The 23,475-nt window shown below is 45.2% G+C and overlaps 1 protein-coding gene across 2 annotated transcripts; it reads right to left on the bottom strand.

Moving 5' to 3' along the window:
- Window positions 1–19: 19 nt before the first annotated feature.
- Window positions 20–23,256, bottom strand: LOC118508115 (protein sax-3-like). Of its 2 annotated transcripts, none has more exons than XM_036047612.1 (8): window positions 23,047–23,256; window positions 20,208–21,304; window positions 9,513–9,699; window positions 9,333–9,436; window positions 7,559–9,246; window positions 7,353–7,494; window positions 7,233–7,284; window positions 20–7,006 (listed from the first exon to the last, which is right to left on the bottom strand). In XM_036047612.1, the coding sequence occupies exons 2-8, from the start codon at window positions 20,326–20,328 to the stop codon at window positions 5,602–5,604; spliced, it is 3,699 nt and encodes a 1,232-aa protein (XP_035903505.1). In that variant the 5' UTR covers window positions 20,329–21,304; window positions 23,047–23,256; the 3' UTR covers window positions 20–5,601. The 2 variants fall into 2 exon arrangements, with proteins under 2 accessions (XP_035903505.1, XP_035903506.1); XM_036047613.1 differs by lacking the exon at window positions 23,047–23,256 and adding an exon at window positions 22,889–23,022 and having other exon boundaries at window positions 4,386–7,006.
- Window positions 23,257–23,475: the final 219 nt, after the last annotated feature.

Here is a 23,475-nt window from a genome sequence, read left to right as displayed (position 1 = left end):
CACAAACTTCACGGCTTACTTACTTTTTTTCAATGGAAAACTGCTAACCTGCTCATTTGTTTTGTTTCTTTATTTATTACTATATGTTCATGTTGATGCTGTGTTTGTTTGTTTCTTCTTTTGTGTTGCTTCCTTATTACTTTTCTCTAGTTACTTTTGTTTCACTTGCTCACTTGTTGGGCTGTTCTGCTTGTTTTCTCTTTTCTTTTGCCACTGTTTTGTGTGATTTCCTCTTCTTATTCGACGTGTTGAGTTTGTCATGTTGCGCGCACATTTCTACTTCTATTACGTTTTGTAAGATTGAGAGAGATATATAGTAGGATTGATTCCGTGTGTGTGTGTGTTTCATGGAGATTGGTTTGGTACACACACGCACACACAGTTGGTGGTGCTGCACCTGTATAAGTTTAGCTTATTATCCATACTGTTTCGAAGATTAAATTGGTTTTGCTTCCAGTTTTGAAGTGATTTTTTTCCGGTTTGCATCTTTTGCTGTTTCTTTTGTGTGTTTTACCCTTTGAATGCTGCGTTTTCTTTTTCTCCCGGTTGTTTGTTGAATATGTGTTTCCATTACGTTTTTCTACGCTGCGTTTTTTTTCCGTTTTGCACCACCTGTTCTGTTGCTTGCACTGTTTCGCCCTTTAAAACTATCATCTAAAAGTTTTGCATTTTACGTTTTTTTTTTGCGATTTTGTTTTTCTGTTGTTTGTTAATTTGCGTTATCATCTTCTAACTGGTTTCGCATCTGTTTGCCTATTACTTTCGCAACTTTTATTACACAGCGTTCGAGGAAGAAAAAATACTTTCGCACTACTACACTTCCAAAACACAACAGAAACAATACCAAATCAAACCGAAACTCGACATTACTTCGATATATTATATGGCCCAAACATGCCCACTTCTACTCTCGGCTCCGTTTTTTTTTTTTTTGCTTCTTTTCTTTGATTATTTTCTTTCACGGCTTCCTTTCGTTTTGTTTTCTACTAGTCGCTTTACTCGCTTACACACTACAGTATTTTTGTTTCCTTTTTCAACGTTGGTTTTTGGTTTTTCTTTTTCATTAATCGCTACTTATCTAAAGTGAACTGGCTGCTTTTTATATGTTTCGCATAACACTGCCGAACTTGGTTTTTTTTGTTCTTACTCGCCGTAAACGGGTTTCCATTTTTGTCCTTGTGCGTACGGCTTCCTTCCTCTTTTTCTCTTTTCTGTTGTTCTAGCACTCTCCTACCAGATAGTTATACTTGTGTGTCCTGTTTCCTTCGGGTTTGATTATAGAGAGAAAAACGCTAGGCGCGCGAGAAAAGCGGATTCGAGAAAGCGAAATATTTGAAAACGGAAAAACAAATCGTTTTATGTTTAAAGATTGAAGAGAATAGAGTTGTTGAGTTTGATTTTACTTTCTATGGTTATGCTTTTTTTTTGCTTATTTTTTCTCGCTTTTTTGTCCTCTTTTTACTTACTTTGCGGGATTAGAGGATTAAATTTGCGCTAGAGAGTATGCATTGTGTTTGTTTGTTTAGTTTTTTGTTGTTATGTATGGTTTTGTGAGTGTTTTATGCTATGTTTTCCTTGCTCTTTTCATTTTGTTCTCTACCTTAAGTAATTGCTACCAGTAGTCAATCATGTTGGGCCCATCTTGAATGATTTCTTCCTTGTTTCCTTTTGTCTCTTCTAATATACTCTTCTCTTGGTTTTCTCCTCCTGTTTGGCTTTTGTTATTCTTACCTCCGATTTACGAACTCTACAAACAAACAAAAAACCGACAATTTCTAACAGCAAAACAGGCAGTGTGTGTGTGTGTGTGTTTGAAAAGGGGAAACACAATCTATGGCACATATTACAGTGTAGACGCTCTCGTACGAGCCGAAAAACAAAATGGCGTTTGTTTTTAATGGAGGCTTTGGCATGCATGAAATCGTTTAAAATTATTATCAGTTACAAACGAGATGTTAAATTAAGCGCATTATGACGTATAAAAGTAGAGCTTACAAAATGGAAAAAATATATTTTACAAGTGGTCCATCTAACGAATCCAAACCAAAAACCATCGAAAAAATCGTTTTTTTTTAAGTTTTGTATTGTTTTGTGTGGCTGTGTGCGTGTATGTTTGTCGTTTGAGGATATACGCGCGCGTTCAAGATTAGAAGAGAGGCGAGAAGAGAGAATGTGAATAGAATTATGTGGACTATGCAACGTTTCTTAAATGGTAGTAATCGTATCGTATTAACTGATTGGATTATGACTGGCGAACCGCCTGGGGGGAAAAAGGGGTGGCTTCTACATGGGAACTTGTTTTTGGTTCTGCTACGTATATGTATGATGCATTTTGCTTTCTTCCCTCCCGTTACTAAATTAGTGGCTTTTGTGTGTGTGTTAAATGGCTTTCTTAATGATGGCGCCCTATGATGATTAGGATTTATAAATAGTAGTGTTGTTTGTTGGCTGGGGTCTTGGTTTGGTTTTGCGCTTGCTAATTGATAATGGTAAAGAGTAAAAGGGGGTTTTGCTCCTTTTGCCGCTAAATGCGCCAGGCAGAGAGTAATATGAGCGCCCGTACCGTCGTCGACCGTTGGCTTACTTTTGATTTGTTCTGGCGGGCTTTTGCTCTTGCTAGGATTAGTTCATTAGTAAAGCATTGCTTCCCTTGCTCGCTAACACAACACACTGCGCCGATTCGATTCCAACCGCGATTTGCTTCCGCGTTTGATGTTTTGCATTCCTTCCGCCATACGCTTATGTTATCCCGCCCTTTGTTCCTACTGTACGGCCCTCTATACGATAGATCCGCTACTGGGAATATGGGGAGCATTGCTAATGTTATACTTATCAACCAGAATAATCATGATGTAAAATAAGTCTTCTCAAGTTTACTTCTTTTCTTTTCTTCTGTGTGTTTGTTTGTGTGTGCCGTCTGCTCACTTGCATTGCGCTATTCTGATTTCCTTTCATTTTTCTTCCCTCTTATGGTACATTCCCTTCCCGATTTCTTTCTCTGGTGGCTGGTTGTGGTTGTGTTATGCGTTCTTCTTCTTTCGACCTTCTTGTTCGCCTTTCGCATGCAAAATGTTTTCCGAAATGTGTTCCAAAAATTGAACCTCAAAATCCCGAATTTTGCATTTTTGTATTGTTTTTTTTTTCTTCGCATTTGTCGACATCAACACAAATGTGGCGCGTTCGGCACGTTCGCGCTTCCCTAGTGTCCCGGTTTATTAGCTACGTTTTGTTTTGTAAGGCAGTAAATTAATTCATATAATACTATATTATATTTATTGGTATGTGTACGTGTAATGATGCATAATGGTTGCTGCTGGTAAATGCGCGTCCGCTTCTCCATCTACTGTTACCACACCCCTTACCATTGCCAATTACTGCCTTTTGTTCTTGGGGGGGGAGGAGAGAGTTCTTGCTGCCGCTTGTTCAAAATAACAAACAATTTTTCGCGTCCCAGGCTGCTTCTCGAGTTAAGGTCCACCTGAAGCTGAAGCTAATGCGATGAGCTTCTTAGTCGTCTGCTGCAACGGTCGTCGGCACACACGCACACACACAAAACTCAACAATGGCCTGGTCTCGCGTTAAAGTTTGTTGCAATGCGCGCAATTGCTGTTATCCACATGATTCCCTTGTTAGGTTTTTGTTTTGTTTTGTTTTTGCTTTGTGTTTGCTTTGTTGCATTACATTATCACAGTTGATATAATATTTCCTTTCCTATATTATACTTTGCGGTCGATTTGTTTTGTGTTTTGTTTTGTGTCATATGTTTTTGATTTGTTTGTGTTTGTTTTGCTGCTGCTGTTTTTCCTTTGGGACCCTTCGTTCTGTTTGCCGCTCATTATTCCACGCCGTTCTCTCTTGATTATAAGCTTCTAATTGCTTCCTGTTACCGGTTGCATGTTGTTGTCCCCCCCGACCACGAGTGTCCTTCTGCTGTTAGGGGTCTTGATATCGCGGCATTGATTTTGGCTGTGATCCGTGTGATCAGCGCAAACCGTTCTCCCGTGCTATTCACCTAAGAGCAGCGCACCTTACTTCCCTACTGATCTCTCTACTGATTATTGTGAGTTGTGGTGTATATATATATTTATATATATTTATTTAATGTATATATATATAGATATATGCTTTTGCTTTTGCTGTACAGTACTATCTTGTTTTGTTGTTAGTTTCTTCTTTTTGTTGTTAATTTGCATCTCTGTAAAACACCTAACACGTTTGCCAAAGTTGGCAAACTTGATAACCAAACCAGAACCGGACAAACATCGAGAAACCGAGGAACGAACACGACGACAGCAAACGAACAAACCATACAGGACAATCGCTGTACAAGGAGCAGGGAGAAACAAGTCCAAGGAGTAAAAACATACATTCATCAGGAACGTTCATCCTTTGTAGCGGTGCCGCCTTCGGTAGGCGTTTCCTCCCTCATATATATATATTGCTCGCAATTGTTTAACCGAGACAAAACAAACGCAACATTCGCTTTTCTTCTTCCTCAGAGTGGTATGGTATACGAGACACGTTTCCCCAGCGCGTTCCGGGAAAGGCTGGCGATGGCGTGACTGATTGCCGATCTCTCCTAGCGCAATGGCACAAAATCCTCGCTGTGGTTTGTGGTAACTTTACAAAATGACACTATTATTTAAGCATGAGAAAGAGCGTATGATGAGAAATGTACATTTTCAAGGGTGTTTTTACCTCCTTCTGCCAACTGACTGCTAGTGTGAGTGTATTTGTGATTTAGAAAAAAAAATAGTGGAAATTGATATGTAGAATTGAAACATGGAATTACCCTTCCACAAAAGTTCATTTTTTCTTTTCAAATCTATTCCAAACTAGGTTCTCGACGTAACTCGACAGAACAAATGTGTTTAATTTGTTGCTTTGGGCCGGAGAGCAAATTGAATTCTTTTGAGTGGTTAACTGAGAATACTACTCACCTGATACCCTTGTATTAGCATCCGGTTTCCTTCAAAGGACGTTTAATGCCCAATGCCATGTACCTAATTAATTGGAAGCTAGCTGATGATGGCACACGCACCCAACAACAGGACCGTTCCCCAAAAGAGGGCCATCCGTTGCTGCGAGCAGCCTTACTCATATAACTCGTGTTTCGATCTTCTCCCATGCATCGGAAAGCGAAGGGATTACCGCGCGCGTGTGTGTGTGTGTGTTTTTGGGGTAGTGTCCACCGTTACTCGCTACTCTACTATCCCCCTTCTCGGACCTATACTGCTTACTGGTGCCGCGATATATCGACTAGCGACTTACTTGCCCTGTACTGACTAAGTGAGTGTGGGAAAGGTAAGAAAAAAGCGTTATCCTAAGAAGAGCACGAAGCGTTGCCTCCGTACTGCGAGCTGCTACAAGAGTCGGAAATGCTCTTTAAAATTACTGAAGAGAAAGCCATATAGCGATATAGTTGATAGATGTGTCATGTGTGATAGGATGAAGTTGATAATGCGTGTGCGTCGTTCACGCCGCAATCGTGGCGAATCGCGCTCCTTACGATCTAAGTATTTGTGTGACGCGAAAGAGAAAATAGCCTCGTGTGCTTAACCGACTGGACACCCGATTCGGTTCTATCCCCCTTGCCTTTCCTTATCGTATGAGATTCCGGTTGTACTTACGATCGGTCGATTTCGAGCGACTCCGCGAGCGTGGTTTCGTTCGCGGTACCCACCGACCCTCATTGCTCCCATTCCCACAATCGCAATCACTGTCGTCCGAACTGTGCTCGACGCTGTTCTGTCCGTGCAGCTGCTGTTGCTGTTGCTGCTGCTGCTGCTGCTGTTGATGCTGCAGCAGTTGCTGCTGATGGTGCTGCATCTGCAGATGGTGTTGCTGCTGCTGACCGACATAACCACCCCGCCCACCGTTGTGGTGTCTCCGGGCCGTCATCATTGGGCTGTCGCTGGAGGATGACGCGAGATACTTGCCACCGTTGAACGGTACCGCTTCCGGGCAGGGTGCCGGTGGGCTCGCCGGCTCGAAACCCATATCGTCCGAAAACTCTTGGTTCACGTTGCGGTAAAACTCTTCCGTCGGTTCACCCGCCTGGCTGAAGAACTCTATGTTGCCGCCGATCAGCATCGGATCGGTCATGGCGCTTCCGCCACCGACGCTCGCACCTCCACTGGACGGTGGTCCGGTCCGGTAGCACTGTTCGTACAGCACCGACCCACTTTCGTAGTCATTCTCCGTCGTGCTTACATTGTTGTACATATCGGGATGGTGGTGATGCTGTTGCTGCTGCTGCTGCTGCTGTTGGTGAGGATGCGGTCGGATCCAGTTCTGGGGGAAGCTTGGAATCGGGGGTGGCAATGTATCCCATCGCGGTTGTCCATTACCTTGATTACCTCCTCCATTCCCATTCTTTCTCATCATCTGCGGGGACAGTGCCGCTGGATTCGTACGAATCGTCATATTGTTCGGGGGTCGATACGTGCCGTACGGATGATCCGGTGGCGGTGGCAACACATCCGATATGTTGATCGGTTCCCTCATCGGAGCATTGTACTCATTGCTCGAGGTCGGGCTGTTTCCGTTCGAGCACTTTAGACACGATTCCTCGGACAGCGTGGGTCCCATTCCACCTCCTCCGTTGGGACCGCCAAGCCCTCCGAGTGTCATCATACCGCCACGCTGTAGCGTTACGGTGGCGTACGGTTCCGGTGGAATACTTCCTCCTCCCATCATCATCTTGCCCATCGTTTGCGATTGCATCGTATTGTTGGTCAGCTCGGCATACTCGGACGTGCTGGGCGGATCGAGCGAGTGGGAAGGTGCTTTCACGAGTGTGTTCCCATGCAGCCAGAGCGTATGCTGCTTGTCCGGTATGATCGTCGTCACGGAAGGTCCCGGGTAGGACGCTTTCACGCTCTGCTTCTTCCTTACGGTCCAGAAGATGGCAAATATAGCCGCACTGATCAGTCCAACGCAAAGCACCACTATTGCAGTGCCGGACATCCAGGAGGCGGTCCAGTAGCTTGGTGTAGGATCGGATCTGGGGAAACGAAAACGATAAGATCAGCTTGTTTCCTAGCATTGGAAAGTCTAACACTGCAAAGCTACGCGATGCCCAATGCGTAGGAGAAATATTTGGAAACCCATACAATTTTAACGTTAGCCTTTGATCTACAAGGTAAACCAATTAAACATGCAACAAGCGACCCAGGAAGCCGAGTCTTTGTAGGTAAAGTCTTTAGGGCTATGTATCCACAATGCTTTACCTCACAATGTTTTGTGGATCCATATGCAGCGGTGTTGGCGAGCTGTAGGGACCTGTGAAAGAAGAGGAATATCATGATAATCAAAAGAAGAATTCGATCAAAAACCTATCCTAAACTCACCTATTCCACCGGCTGTGAGACTAGCAACACGAGCAATGTACATCGCACCGGGCGTGAGGCTGTTGATGACGACCGATTGTGTCGTGGAGTTGAGAGACATCTGTCCCAACACTTTGTTAGTGGCATTCGACTTGATTTGTATCTATGGATGAAAGGAAGTTCGGTTAAAACAGATGCCCGCAACTCGGTTAGCAAGAAATGCGTACCTTGTAGCCCGTCAACTCTCCATTGAGCAGATGCACCGGCGGTGGTGACCAACGCACAAACGCAGCCGTAGTATTAATCACTCCAACACGCACATCCACCGGTGGAGCAGATGGTGGACCGTCCAGCGTACGACCACGCCGTATGTTCGACACGGATCCAGCGAGCCCTTCCGGTATGCTGGCAAAGATTTCGTACTCACTGTACGGACGAAGGCCGGTTAGCGTTAGCTCCTTCAGATTGTTCGTCGTGACCACACTGCTAAACGTCGAGTTGTATAGATAATAGTCGACGGGCTTCGAGGCGACTCGATAGTACATACGCAGCTGCATCCGAGGCGTAATATCCGACAACTCCCAAGTAATACCGATCGAGGTAGCTGACACGGTGAACACATTGTTCAGCACGATAAACTGTGGATCTTTAACCCACCGGTGCTGTTCGTACTCGAGCAACGGGTCTCTGCCTGGCGCCTCCCCTTCGGCCATCACCTTGATGTGAATCTTCTTCACGATACTGCCTGCCTCGTTAATGGCCGCACAGGCGTACCAACCCTCATCACCCTTTAGAATCTGTTTGAATGAAAGACTTCCGTTATCTTCGAAAACTATCTCACTGCTACTGTGTGGATGCGCTGTAGAGGCGGCCATTGTTCCTACGGAGCTGTCTGGCGTCGCGGTCCCTTCCCCGTGCAGATCGCCTTCCTGCGGTGTGTCTCTTCTGCTACGGAGAAGCAATCGATTGCGCTCACTCGAATCAGCTCGGAATGCTGACACACGGGCGGGATACTGCTGTAAAAGTTGTCGCTCCGAAACGGGTTCAATCTTTATCGACCAATTGCCACGTCCCGTCCCCCCATCGCCGCTACCATTCGCCACAAACGATGCCATTTCCGGTGGAAAGGCGTATCCTTCCGGGAAGCCCCAGCTGACGGCTCGCCTCCTTCTTCCACCGGAACCGTCTCCTCCCGCAGGCGGTTCCGTTTCGTGGTGATGCACATCATTATTGTCCACGTGCTTCCGATCGATTCGATCCCAGAAGATGCGTACCGCAGGACGCCCCTTCGCCCGACAGGGCAGCAACAGCGGCTCCCCTTCGCGAATCATAACATCCACCGGGGCTTCCATGAACGTTGGTGCTTCGTACACGTACAGATACACCGAGATCGTTACGTTGCCACCCTCGTTGTGACCTTCGCAGTAGTACTTGCCCTCGTCCTCCTTCCGCGCGTCCTCAATGCGTAGCGTATTGTCGAGCAGCTTGCGTGAGCGTCCTTCCGGCAATCGTCCCGTTTCCTTGCGCCACGTTACAATCGGCTTCGGATCGCCGGTCAACCCGCACGGCAGATCAAACCCTTCGCCCTCGAGTACTTCCGTGTCGTGCGGACTCTTGACGATGGTGGGCGGTGCAAGAACTTTCAGGTAAGCCGGTGGAGTCGTTTTCGTGCCCGCCATACTTTGTGCCGAGCACTCGTACTTGCCCGAATCGCTTGCTTGAATTTCGGAGATGAGCAGACTGCCGGAGTCCACGAGCGAGTGATGTTTGCCGTTAATGTCCAGAATCTTGCCATCCTTGATCCAGAGCACGGACGGTTCTGGGATGCCTCGTGGCGGTGTGCAGTTCAGCACGACGGGACCACCGACGAGGGCTACCGTGTCCTTCGGCATCAGTCGGAAGTCATCGCGTAGAACTGAAAGCAGAAAGTAGCAAAAGTGATTAGCGATCTGTTTACATTGAAGGTCGACCACAGCGAATATCTCGTAATTGGTAGCTTACCCGCAATCTGTAGCGTAGCGTTCTCACTTACAGCAACACCTGCCGAGTTACGAGCCTCGCAGTGGTAAACTCCAGCATCTTGCTCACGCTTGTTTTGAGTGACCCTGGACAATGGGATTGAAGAGAAAGGTTTGTAAGTAAGCCTCGCTCCTCTCTTCGATCTTCTGTTAACCCATTTACCTCAGGAAGAACAGTGATCCTTCCGGCAGGACTACACGTCGATCGGATGGTGCGAGAGGCACCCCATTCTGGTACCAGATAAACTCGGGCGGTGGTCGGCCAGTTGCTTTGCAGTTCAGCGTGAGTGGTTCATCTTTTGCCGCCACCGCATCCTTAGGATGTTCGTTAATTTTCGGTCTCTGTTGTGCTGTTGTGGAGGATGGAGAATGAACGAGGAGAACAATAAAGAAAACAGTGTGAATCATTATTGAACATATGAAGCAGAGGACACACCGGTTCGCTTGCGTAATGGGTTGGAATAAATGCAATGACAGCGAGATTCCTATCAAACCTTCTGCTTTGTGCCAACCAGCGCACACCGACATCCACGCGAAAGGGCCACAGAGGAGATTCTTTTACTAGGAACCGAGGTGCCGGAATGTAGGTTACCCGGAGGGAGCTGATGCTTCATTTATGCGCCAGGGCGGATTCTAAGAATAGAACTTCCATAATCAAATATTTGTGCTGTACAGCAACCTCGAACCTCCGGGGGTCCTACCTAATGGCGATTCCGAAAAGCAACACAGCGGTGGCGGGAAACCAGCAACAACAGCGACGCTAAGTGGCAATACTCCACATATCCATCCCATTTTGGGAGGAGCTTTAATTCTCTTCTTGACCACGAACGACGGGGAATCTGTCATGGTTTCGTAGTGGGCCATCTGCTACCATCCACTTGGGGCCTCTGCTCAAGCGACCAATTGCGCCAATAACCACCACCGCCACCAGCAGCAACACGCTCGGACACCGACGACAATCATATCAAAGCCTTGGCACAAGAACCAATAGAACGGCCGGCAGAGCGAGAGAGAGAGAGAGGGCAGCGAGCGGGCCCGAACCCCGCAACAGCGACCAAGCGTGAGGTTTTTATGGATGGAGTGTCAAGTGGTTTGCCCCGGTCTGGCAATGGCAAATGGGAAGCAACAGCGGCTGCAGCAGATGAGAGAGCAGTAGCCAAAAAAAAGGTTGAAAAAACCCAACAGAACAAGGAAAAAAACGATTCTTCAAAAGAACACACAGCAAAACAAAAAAACGACCGCGGCCATACCCACTCGTTATGTGATTATTTTTATTCCACCCGGAAACAACGTGGAACGGAACCGAGGCCCTCCAGAGAACGTTTTTCACCCTTTTGGGGAGGTTTTTTTTTCGTGGCCCATCCATGACTGTCGGGAGCAGTGTGTGTTTTTTGTCGTAATTTTCAGAGAAGCTGGGGAATAGGAAATTGTTGGAAAAAAGTGGAAAGCGACTTAAATTCGGTTACACACGACCGGTGTTATAAATGGGCAGGTGTTTCTCCGAAGCTTGGCAGAGGAAAAATTGAACAGAGGGAATGTAAATTTGTTTAAGCAATAATTGAATTTGAATTAATTGAGGGTGGATTTGCGCTTTTTTATTAAAAATATTGAACCTGAACAACTAACTAATCTAAAACCGTGAAAGTAGCCAGCAGGATTTCAAAGCCACAGTTGATAATCAAATTGGCTCATCGACATTCGTTGCCCAAGATTCAAAGGAAGAACCTTCCACGATTTCAATTTCCAGCCCGTAAATTGTTACTCACAGCTTATTATCACACAAAATAAATAAAGCAACACAAACGCATACGTTTGCCGTCTTTCACTCACATCGATCCGATCCGAGACATTCAAGTTCTTCGCCTCACAGAAGATTAGAAATGCATCCGTGTGTAAACCTAAGCTGGGTGAATAAATAAACGAGCGAAGTAGAGCAGCAACCGGGTAAGCCCTCGGTGGTTTTTGTGGTGCGGAAATCAAACACAAGGTTGATAGTTCCGCTGGGCAGCAAGTCTATCTTCAATTTGACTAACCTCCTCTCTCTCACTCTCTCACACTCTCTTTTGCGTGACCGCAACATGGATCGTTTCGTCTATTGCTGATCATAAGTTTAGTTCGTTTTTTCAACACGATTGTTTAACTTCAGGCATGGAATTCTACTTGCGTCCAGCCGCAGCAACTCTAGACCCAGATTTTGCAACAAGTTAAAGAGGGCTCCCCCGACCAAGTGAACTAAATGCTGGACAGCTACGACCTTCCGAAGGCAACTCGAAAGGGAACACAGCTAAATGTACTCGCATTCCACATCATCCCCACGAAGCACTGGAACTAATCCGACGAGCAATACTGAGCAAGTACCGTCAACACATTCCATTCTAAGGAGAGTGGTTTTGCCTAAAAGCTTTTCCTGTCCCAACCCTTCCACGCCATACCACCGAATGTAGCAGACGGTTTTCTCTTGTGACCTATCCTTCTCGGACCGGATGGGGAAAACCTCCCGGAAAAGCGATACATTCTTGCTCTTCCGGGGATTCACATTATCGATTGAACTGCATATCCCTACGCTTCGTACCAGCAACTAGGCCACTACTAACTGCCTTGGTGGAGTTGGAACTTTGAACCACAGGATTTTTAATCGCCTTTCGCTGCTCTACTGTCCGCTTTTCGGTTCGGGACGGATCCGCGAGTTCAGCCGTGAAACTTTACTTTAAAGGGCAGCATTGTAGAGCTCGTGCAGTGGTTGATCTTTGCTTTAAGTTAAATCCAACTAGATAGCAAACGTCTGATTAAATGATTTAATGAACAAATTTAAGTAAAGTTGAACATTTCTCTTTAGTCAGATCAATTTTGATATAAATCTCTTGGATTCCCAGTTGCATGTCTTGCTAAGAGGCCTCTAATTTCTTGATATGATACTCTCTCAGTTGAAGACAGTAACTTCTGACAGGACACCTCGCAGTCTTGTTATTAAACGGCGAGCAGCTGGCAGTATTAGATTACCTAGCTAAGCCCAAGGTACCAAGAAACCTGTCAACAGTTGTCTTTTCTGAGTTGTTATCTGGTGCTCAAGGAGGTTGACTTCGGATGGGACATTCACATAATAGTATCTATATTTTTTAGGATCCAAAATCTTGGTCTAAGATCCAGGATCTTTGTATTTATACGAGGATCTCCTGGGACCAATGTGCAGAGATGGATATGTAGCTTAAACCGAAAAAAAGAAAACGGTGAATGAATAATATCTCTGGACCTCCAAATTCTTTGCTCACGAAATTCTTTGGCTAATTTTAAGATAACTGCACCAGCTGAAGTCACAACCAAGTCTAATTTTGATAAAGTTGAGTAGCCCTTAAGTGGAAGCTTCAGAGCCAGTAAAATATTTTTACATACGTTGGACGCCAAAATAAAACAAACCCACCCCTAATCAGTATAACACCATTCAAAACGATCCACCCAAAGCTAACCAAACACACCACACCACCAAAAAAAGACGCATTTTCTACTCGTCTAACACTTTCTCCATGTTCCCACTTCCAAAAATGGTTTTTATTCGCCCGCTGCACTCACCGATGCATTTCAAACGCCAGATACGGGTTGCCCAGCCAAAGGAAGTGGTGCACAACCAACCGCACCCCTATTAGGAACCCTCCTATCGATCATGCTGACGGTGAAAAGGGCCAGGCCAAATGCACCGTGTGATGATGATGACAAGCCGCGTTGCGATCGTTCGGTGTCTCGCAGCAACAGAAGTCCAATGCGCGCGTATGTGGCTGTGTGTGTGGACGGAAATTTACGACGCCACATTTGGAGATGCTACTACTACTTCGTTTCGGGAATTCGGGAAGTTGAATGTCTTCAGTGGGCTGCCAGCATAGGGAAGCAACTTGTCTAACCCGCCGCGTAGGAAGGGCAAGCAACCGGTTTATCATATCATCATCATACATATTGCACTTTATATTGCATATTATGCACCGGCCTGGGCTCTCTCTCTCACTCTCTCTCTCTCTCTTCGGAGGAAGGAATACTGTTGCTTTCGTGGGAGATTTCTCTTGTTGCATCGACTACGATTTGTTGGCATGAATTTATATGCACTTTCGCCTTAGAATTTCTTCCCTCTGTTGCTCACTTGCTAACGGTGTCTTCTGGAGCTCTAGACAAACGCTTGGAGATGAAATATTACCATGAGATGTGGTTTTTGTCAAAATAGAAACATTTTTTCCTTCCGTCGGAAGAAGAACCCCATTTCTTATAGCATCACGAAAATAAATACCAAAATAAACTTTTTAACAACTCAGCAGACTCCGCGAGAAACGAGCAAAACGAGTTCACAAAGACAACACGCTAAAGTTCATTAACATTCAGCGCAAGTTGGCAAATAAAGAGTAAAGAAGCGAAGACGAGGAAAAAAAACCCCCAAACGCCTCCGAAACGGGTATGAATCCTTAAGCAGTAGTTAAATAGTGAAATCCCTTCATTATTTCAACGCGCAAAGAAAAGGTATCGAACGGAAGGTATAAAATGGCGAAGGAAAAAGTACGTTAAAAATACGTCCTTTAGACAGTAGACAGGAGCGAACTAGCGCGCCCTCGGTAACGATCGCTACAAGAAACGTGATTACTAATTTTAAAGCATCCTTTTATTTTATTTCATTTAACTTTCGTTTCGCTCGCGGTACCGACCGACCCGCTTTTGTGTAAAGAAAAGCGCGCTTGGGCTTTTAATGTTTCGCAGCAATTTTTGACTTTCTTCAAAAATTCTCGTCCCAAGGAGCCACCGGCCGCCGCCATTCGAAACAGTTTTCAAATTGGGAAAACAAAACCGGAAAAAAGCCTTACGGCTAATATGCGGATGAAGCGATTTTTTTTGTGAAAGAAAGGGCTTTAGTGATTTTGTGCTGAGTTGGTTGAGACGCGTAGCGCGTTGTTAAGATGCTCGCACCCCTTCACGCTCGGCTCGCCAACCTCGATGACGACTTTTGCTAATTGTGAGTAAAAGGTCCTCTTCGCGAACCGCCCTCAAACGTCCGGGCGAATCCTTCGTCCGGATGGGCGCGAGTTTTGTCGTGGCGCTTCCGGGCAACGTACTGGGCCGTGGGAGTGAAGCGAAATGACTTCATTTATGCCAACTAGCAATAAAAGAAACCCCCTTTCACAGTTTGTGGTCGCTTGCGGTTGTCTCCAGGGAACGCGAAGGACAGTAACGTGATTTGCTCGGAAATCGTTTGACGGCGGGTTTGAATGGCTTTGGCCGAAAAACGATTTGTTCGAAGTATACCTCAAAGCACGTGGTTTGCTCAGTGTATTATAAGAACGAGATACCATTATATCGCTTTCTTCTGCTGTTTTGATGTATTTCTCTTAATTTCAAATCTATACAAATTAACTAAAAAGTAGTGGAAAGCAAATAGTGCGAGAACCTCTGCCAGGTCTTTATGAAAGTCCATCTCAAACATAGACGAGTTCCTGTAGGTCTTTTCATATGATGGCCTTCTAAAGTTACTGATAGCAGGTAGCCTGATAGAGCCATCAGGGTATCGGTGATTCGATATCAGGACGGGTAGGCCTAACAGAGGATTTGTTCTAGGTCTTTTAAATAACAATATCTATATTATCCATGATCAAGGGCCTAGTGTAGTCCTGTTATCAGTAGATGATTCAAGTTTCGCGGAGCAGATATTTTGACGGTGACAAAAGCGATCCCGTGATGTGGACAAACGGACTCAAGTCCCACCAAGAAAGTCTTTGGAGGAATGCAACGCCAACCTGAGGTCGCTGGAAACGGATGAGAGTCCTGACCATGTCTCTACGGTGACGTATTCAACCTTCAGAGGACCAAGAGGTGGTTGGAACTCTGTGAATTTCCATGAGTCGTTCCAATTTTGTGTGTATTAGCCCGAAAGATACATTATGAACAGGATAGACTATTCTCTAGACAATCAGAAGAGCAAGTTCGACACGTCACCAAAACGATACCAAACGCCGCCGTCCTACTGCTTTAAATGGATAGGAAAGATACAAATGGTTCGTGATCTGTTTTGACACTCTAAATTGGTTATAGAGGTAGGTACGAAGGAGTTTTCCGCTATTTTTCCAATCGATTTTGCCCTTTTTAATGAAGAAAAACAGAATCAAAACACGATTGCATGTTTGGTTCGGGATGTTTTAAATACGGTAGCCGAACCGGGCCGTTTGCTCTGCTCGCGCTCCGAACTATTCCGAAACGTGCCAAATTGCCTAAACGCTCAACGCGTGTCCTTGCCGCTCTGTATCACTATCACCAACGAGCGGAGGGCGAGTCGGAGCGATCAAAGGACATCGTGAGAGTTAGAAAGAGAGTGTTCGGCGCTTCCGAAAATGGCAAGAGTTGATATTCAAATGCTGGTGCCACCTCCCTCGTGCGCCCGTACCCGTGCCCGTCTCTCGACCATCTCATTCGCGGCGCATTTCCCATTTCACTCACGCAGCCTCTGCTTCTCGCAATCGAATTTTCCATTCAACCCGCTCGCCGCCGTTTTTCTTTTCTGTTGGCCGTCGACACAATCGTGTTTGGGCGTTGTTTCAGATTTTCCGCAAAAGGAAAATCATTTTCCCTTACGGGAAAACTCTTCCGCTCCCTCACAGATACTATCTTATTCTCTCTCCAGGAACTTTTGGCTTTGGATTTTCCCCCGCTCCTCGTGTCTCGTCGTTGTAGCTAAGCTCGTTTTCCTATTGCTTCACAGCCATATCGATTTCCGTTTGTTGCTTGCGTGGTATGTTTGTGGCGAACAACTTTCTTCAAGTGGTTCGATTCTTTATTTCCACGAACCGGCCGGTTTTTTTGTCTTGCACCTGGCATCGTAAAAATTGTGATGTTAAAGGTGGGCGGGTAAAGGTTAAAAACTTCCGGCAAACAACATTGATCCCTTTGACTTCATGCGATATCTTTTTTTGCATTTCTGACGAAGGTGGGTTGTTTATTTGGCAATAAACGATGAAGACAGAAATCTCCAAAAATCACAAGATGTTGTATTGGTTAAGTGAAACTTTAAATATGAATTAGGTTAATTGCATTTAGAAAAAGGACTTCCATGAAGATAATTGTCAAAAGAATTTTGTGTTGCACCCTAATATTTGATAATTTCTTTGAAGGTTAAAGAAAAACTCATCCTTGAGGTTAGTAAATGTTCCTATATAAGCTCATATCAATATTTCTTACCCCATTTTTATTGCTTTCCTTTTTCAGCTGTGTCACACCATCGGACAATTAATATGCTCACACCGGTCAATCGTCCATTTATCACTGTCTGCTGCCACAGATGACCCGGCATTTCGAAAATTAGGTTACGACCGGTCGGCAGCATCATAACATCATCATCATCCTCGGGCGACCGACCGTGTGGTAAAGGACACTCAATCGGCCGAAAGGATAAGCACAGCGCAAAGCGCATTATAAGATGCTTTGCTGTGCCCAACCACCCCCCCCCCCCAAAAACGGAGCTTCTTGTGAACTTTGATCTTTCATCTCATAATCTGCATCACTAATGCGGCAAAATCATGTCCGCGATGCTAATCCGACGACAGTCTTTCGCAGCAAAAAGCGCTTCGGGCGCAATAAGATAATGCAAAAAAGAAGGTACTCTCGAAGAATTCCTTCCCAACCGGGCCGATGATTCCCAATTGCGTAAGTTTCGCAGAGCAAGAGGGCAGAAAGTTTAATTGCATTTGGTAGATGACTTTTGACGTGGTACGATGATCTTCTTTCTGAGTCTTATTTTTATCGACTTTAAATTATGAATATTTTCTCCAAGCACTATGTTGACTATAAAAAGAAGAGGTACTTAACGATTATTCTATAGAAGAGAATTTTCAAATATTGTGTGCATAGCAGATGACATTTCAACACAAAAATAAGCATCTTCCTAAGTCAAGTACAAATCTCGCTAGTATAAACGGTGGAAGTATTGTGAACGAGTTTATACTACCGAGTACCCTACTTCAGCAGACGTTTCGTGTTTTGTTGAAGTATAATTTGACCAGCGTTTAGCATACTTGCCGCATTTGGCATTAACTGGCATCGGGTTAAGCAGCTAAAGTTATCAAACTAATGTTTTCTCCAACGATTCACCTCATCCGGACGTGTTTCGCATAACAATCATGTAACACCCCATCGCAGTTACTGCATCCATTTGCAACAAATTAATGCTTCCCTCTGATCTATTATACTGCCAGGTAGGCCATAAAGCCCCCGAAAGCCACACGAATTTCTTCATCACAGTGCCCTATCCCTGCGATAAACCGATCAGCACAAATGCGTTATTTTGTTGTGGAGCACATTTCAATTCCGATCAAGATTTTATCAACGCCGTCCTCTTCGATTCGTGGCGAAGCATCTGGCATCCAATAAATTTCCCGTTTTTCCTAAGCAGACGCTGCTGGAAAGAAAGGACGGACAAACATTTTTATCGCGAGGAGGGTGGGTATCGGTTTTGCATAAAACCACCCGCTTGCTCTAAACAACTTTCTCAAGCATTAACCCTCACGCGGTAGGGTAGGCCGTCAAAGGGCGGCAGGAAGGAAGAGAAATTTATTTTCCACCGTCGACCGATTCGATTTTGGGTTTCTTTTTTTTGGGCGAGCGGGACATTCTGATCGTAGATGATCCTATTTCGATTGGCTCTCCGCACAAAATAAGGCCAGAATGTCTCTGAGGATATTGGCACGTGAGACGGTCCTTGTCCTTGGAAGGAAATGGGTCCCAAAAAAGGCGTGCACAGTCGGGTAGACAAAATGCCGCTGCTCGTAAAGCAAGCGTTTCTGTTGGTCTCTATTCTGGGCCGACACATATCCGCCACTTTACTGGCCTTACTTGGAGCGTCCGTCCTTGCTATGTTCTCACTACCTCTTAATTTCCCTTTCGTCCGCAGTGGTCTTTCCGTACCAGAGACGAGGCGAGTGCATGCAGATTTCTTGGGTTGACCTTCGAGAAGGCCTAAAGCGCTAAAGCGGCTGGACCCTCTTTCACCCGGTTTGCTGTGTACAACCCAACAACCATGTTTGCTTTCGATAACGATTTCCCGATGTGTGCTTTTGGAGGACGCTTCTTCGCCGGATATTAGATGTTGTCGACGAGATAAGTAAGGCACAAGGCACGTAAAGAAGACCGAGGACACTTACCACGCCGTGGAGGATGGTGGCAATAAAGAAAGGATGCCTTCTCCGGCCTCTTGTGATGATTGAAATCGAATCGCTTTTGGAACCTTCGACCAAAACTGCTCTCACGTGTGTGAGATGTGGACAAGGAAGATACACACACACAAAAACACAACCGCATTAGGATTGCAAGCCCTTTGGCGTGATGGAAATTGGAACCTAAAATCTATTAGCAAATGCCGTGTGAAGCGTCGAGCAATGAAGTGGACGAAACATGCTTTTTTTACGGACGACGACGGGAAGCCAATGGATGATGAAGTACTTTCGCATGGATAAAAAATGGGGTTTCGGTTAGTGTTTGACGTTGATCAGAACTATCTTCAGTTTGTCCCTCTCCCAAAGCAGAACCGATTTCGAAACTCATACGATCTGTTCCCGCGTATAGAATTTCAAGGGCTGAACTTCTAATTTGTATCTATCTCAGGAACATCAGTAATCACAGACGCCAAAATGATAGATGTTGAGATTATACCCAAAGGTACCGAGAGCCAAACCTCTCTTAGATATACATTCTGTCAAAAGACTCGAAAAAGCTATTAGTTTCCAGTTAGAAAGAAGGATACTCAGTAGAATACCATGCTTCTTTGGGTTGATCATGTCATGAGAAACGTCACCAAACAACCCATCCAAATGGACAGAGGTGGCACGTTCGGCCCAAACTGGGATGAAATGATTGCTTGGATAGGTCTTCATTAACGGCCGAGAGCATTTTTAAGGATCTCTAAATTAAGCAAAGGTGATTTCTTTAACTAACAGCATCAAAAGATAGTTTTTAGGGAAACTTTAGAGACATAGTTCAAAATAACAAATATCAGTTCCACGTCGGGAATAGCCATGTTATGGCAAAAACAACAAAGAGAGACAACATCGACGGTGAAAGGATAACAATCAGGACGAACTACTCGCGCGCTCTCTCTCTCGCGCGCGCACTCTTTATCCCTTTCAAGCTCTCCCTCACAATCAAAGACAGAAAGGACACATTTTGCTGCATCAAACGAGTCCCCTTTTGCTCTCTATCAAACACACGTGGCTACGAAAAGGAGATAGAGAGCGAGAGAGCAAGAGCAGACCAGACTGTGAACAGAAAGGAAAATCCGTCCGGGTTTTTTTTTTTTGGGAAATTCATTGAAATTTTCAGCAGGATGACAAAACACAGCCCAACCGATACAAGGCAAATGCACGCACACACTGACACCCAAAGAAAAGCGGTCGATTAGAGACCGGTTTTGTCATACGCCTGTGTGCGTGCGTAGCAAGGACCTAGCGAGGAAAACCCAATGCAAAAAAGGGGTATTGTCATTTTCCAGTGTGTTTTTCTTTTCAACTATCTCTCTTTCATCCGCACTGCCCGTGTGGCAGCCTCGTGATCGCGTGACGAGAGCTTCATCGAAATTGTCGGAATTTCCAGCACGAAAGCTGCTACGAAAACGATCGATTTGCGATTCGCATTCTTTGACTTAGGTATGCAATTTGTTCGCCGTTGGGGCTTTTTGCAATGCAATTTCTGGGTCCCACCGCCATACACATTGCAGTTTTGGGGTTATTAGATTGTTTCTTTTTTTTTTTTTTGTTGCTAAAATAGATAACTCAAGAATGAGGCTCATTTATAAGGGTGGCTTTGCTCATAAAGCCCATGCCACCATACGCGAAAGCGAAAGGACACTTACCTTCCACTGCTGGCAGATTATATAAACAGCTAATTATCAGCAATGCCGTCAGCACACGCCAACACCCAGGACCTGCCGACGCCGACGACCGGGTGATGCATCCGGCCGGCATTGCAACCATTTCTCACGTCTCGGCTCGCCGACTTCCGGTCGATATAATTATTGTGCAATTTTATTTACTGTGCCCTTTTCGCCCAGCCGCTCTCGTTATGTGCCTCTTCCCTGCGTTGGATTAATCCTTCTCACAGCCCACAGCTCCGGTGACGACCGAGTATTCCGCTGCACATCCGTGGTACCCTTCCACACCCGGCATGTGGGGCGTTGGTTTTCCTCCGGCGCGTCTGTGTGAATGTGTGTACCTTTCGGACTGATCCACAACGACCTGTCCCGGTGGTGCTGCAATTTCCCACGTTGATTATTATCCGTGCAATTGCTTCTTTTTTTGTACACTTCCGGCTAACCAGCACACCGGCACAAACACACAAACAGGACACTTAAAAGCACACGCAAATCGCCACGGTTGCCACGATTGGAAACATTTAAACAACACCTTTTTCCACCACACCGGTGAAAAACGAGGCAAAAAAACGACGAATGCACGTAAACTATTCCCGTTTTTCTCGCTCACTCACACACACACACACACTGACACAGAAACCGGTCAATCCGGGAGAGGCGCGTGGGACAGGATTTGGAAGGATTTTCACCGCAACAATAATAATACACACACACACACGCGATGCGGTAAACGCGATGGAGAAAAACGGCCAAATAAAGAGGCACACACCGATCGAGGATGATTATTGTGATGGAAGCCGGTGGAAATTTTCCCGGATACAAGTAGCCATTGCGATGTCTGGCATGACGGATGGCTCCTCTGGGTGTGAAAATGTGGGTGTGTGTGGGTATGTTAAATATTCCATTCCTTGTTTTTCCTAAAACACACACACACACACAAATCAAATCGCACTGTTTTCCTTCGGCTACTATGATCAGAGCGAGAGGGAGGGGAGAGCGATCGTGCCGGTTGCTTTTTATCCTTATGCCGCAATAGAAAAATCAAATTATAATCACATTTCCACCGAACTGGTTAAGCGCTACAACGAAAGAAAGAAAAAAGACGAGTATTAAAAAATGTATATCGAAAAGAATAAAGCGTAACTGTTTCATGACATTCCGGAGGGTGGAAAACTTTTCCTGATTGATTTTTTGGCGTTTGGCGCTGGGGGTGCAGTTTTAACCCCAACGCCTCCCTCCCGTTGCCATGATCTATTCATAAGCTTCTACTAAGGTAGGGCTGGTTTATTTTCAGTTTTCGCTTCCTTTCATTTTCCACAGAAGCTTCGGAAAAACTGAATATGAAATACTTTGTATTGAAGCCTTTTCTTTGTGGGCAGGTTGCATGCATATTTTGTTCATGAGCAAAACTAGTTTTCCTGCATCGACAAACCATACATCCGAATGATTTTGATGTGAAAGTAAGTCGATCGCGATTTCTTTTATTTTTGTCCTCAAAATCAGTTTTGCGATTGGAGACTACCCCATCGACGACACACTGTTTCATCCAGCAAATTTTCCAGGTGAAGGTGAAAATTCTAACATGCTGGGTTACCGTATAGCAGGAACGTGTCTTTTGGCCAGTGCCGTCGTGCAAGAAAGGAAAATTAGATTCTATATTAAATTTTCCCATTCCATCCGGCCGGCTGTGTGTTTTCCCGTTTTTCTCGCCGTATGTATGCATGCCGTACATGTGTGCAACCAAAACGCGTGTCTCACATGCGGTAGAAAGAAAGGATACGAACATTCACACACACACACATGGGTACAGTGCTTCTTAATAAGCAAACGTACAAACACACACACGTGTTTGTTTCGGAAAAGGATCATTCTTCTTCTTCTTCATCTCATCTCCCAGCCTCCAACCTTGGTTTCGTCTTTTCCCCTACACATACACGCCCTTTCCAAAACAGCGCGTCGTCGTGTGCGTGTGTGCTTCACGTTTAGGTTAAATAAAAACATGAAAGGGAGAAGACATGTTGCCCTAAGCTTGAATCCATGGCGAGGGTGTATCTGCGGAGGATGAGGGATTTTTGAGAAAACACACACGGTGGCGTCACAGCCGAAAATCTCGGAAAATCGTTTTCCCCTACGTAGCACGCCTGGTTGCATAGGGCAAAGAAAACGCAGCCGTTCAATTTTGTCGCCTGCTTGTGTTTCTACTTGAAACAACTGTACACACACACACAGGGGGGTGCATGGTAACGGAAAGATCGAAGGATGCAATGAAAAACTCATTTAAGTGCATGTTTGGATTATGAATGTTGTGTCTTCAGCTGTTCGTTCGATGCACCGAGGAACAAGGTGCTGTAGGGTTTGGATTAGAAAAGACAGTATGTGAAATTACAATTTCAAATTATGAATTTCAGCCAAACGGAAGAATAATACATCACGCGAGACATTGTGGACGTACACTGCACCGCATAAAGAACGGACGACACAACACTTATATGCTGCGCTTTTGCGCACAATAGAACCGATTCAACACACAACATTAGAGCATGATGGTGATGAGTCCCGCATCCCATCCACGCCTGTTTTATGTGGAAATATGTTTTGCTGTGTGGAAACGAATAGTTTTAATGTTTTTCCCTTTTCCCGATAGTGATCTGTTTCCCATTTACCCTTGCAGATCTATTCGACAGAATGGCCCGTTTTTATTCACGCGGCAGTCCGTGTTCGTCTTCAGTCCGATCGATTGGTGTGTTGTGCGAGCCTCCTCCCTCGGGGCCCCATAAACATTCAAACAGCGGACAAATGTTTGCACCGAAATAATGCTCACCAGATCAGAGAAAACAGTACACATTCACACGCACAACACCAAACACACGACACGCACGCGAAAGGGCACGAATTGGAAGTATCTGGCTGTGGTTTCTGACGGTTTTTCACCCGTTTTGAGACGATTTTCACGGCGACATGGCGACGTTTTTCCCCGTGCGACCGACTTTTTCTAGTGTTACTTTTTTTGTGATTGGTTTCGGGGCGAATGACAATATGCCGTTTCGTACTCGAAACGCGCTCAAGTGCCTTCTACACAACCGTTGACCAAGGTTCATACAGGCATCTAATAAAAACACCAAAAATACGACATTTTTTAGATTATTTTCGTGACAAGAGTTTCATTTCGGGTGCAGAGCATCATCGTGTGTAATAAACAAGCAATTTATTGAGTAGAATAACTTTCATTTTTTATTTTTGCCCATTTTTT

Source organism: Anopheles stephensi, chromosome 2 (genome assembly GCF_013141755.1).
Source record: "Anopheles stephensi strain Indian chromosome 2, UCI_ANSTEP_V1.0, whole genome shotgun sequence".
NCBI lineage: Eukaryota > Metazoa > Arthropoda > Insecta > Diptera > Culicidae > Anopheles > Anopheles stephensi.
Note: the sequence above shows the minus strand (reverse complement) of the source record. Positions and strands in the feature narration are given on the sequence as shown.

Coding starts and splice junctions, on each gene's coding strand:
- LOC118508115 (XM_036047612.1), bottom strand. CDS start 20,328: ATGGTTGCAATGCCGGCCGGATGCATCACCCGGTCGTCGGCGTCGGCA. Junction 9,437..9,512: donor GGATCACTGTTCTTCCTGAG/GTAAATGGGTTA, acceptor CCCATTGTCCAG/GGTCACTCAAAACAAGCGTG. Junction 7,285..7,352: donor TCTCACAGCCGGTGGAATAG/GTGAGTTTAGGA, acceptor CTTCTTTCACAG/GTCCCTACAGCTCGCCAACA.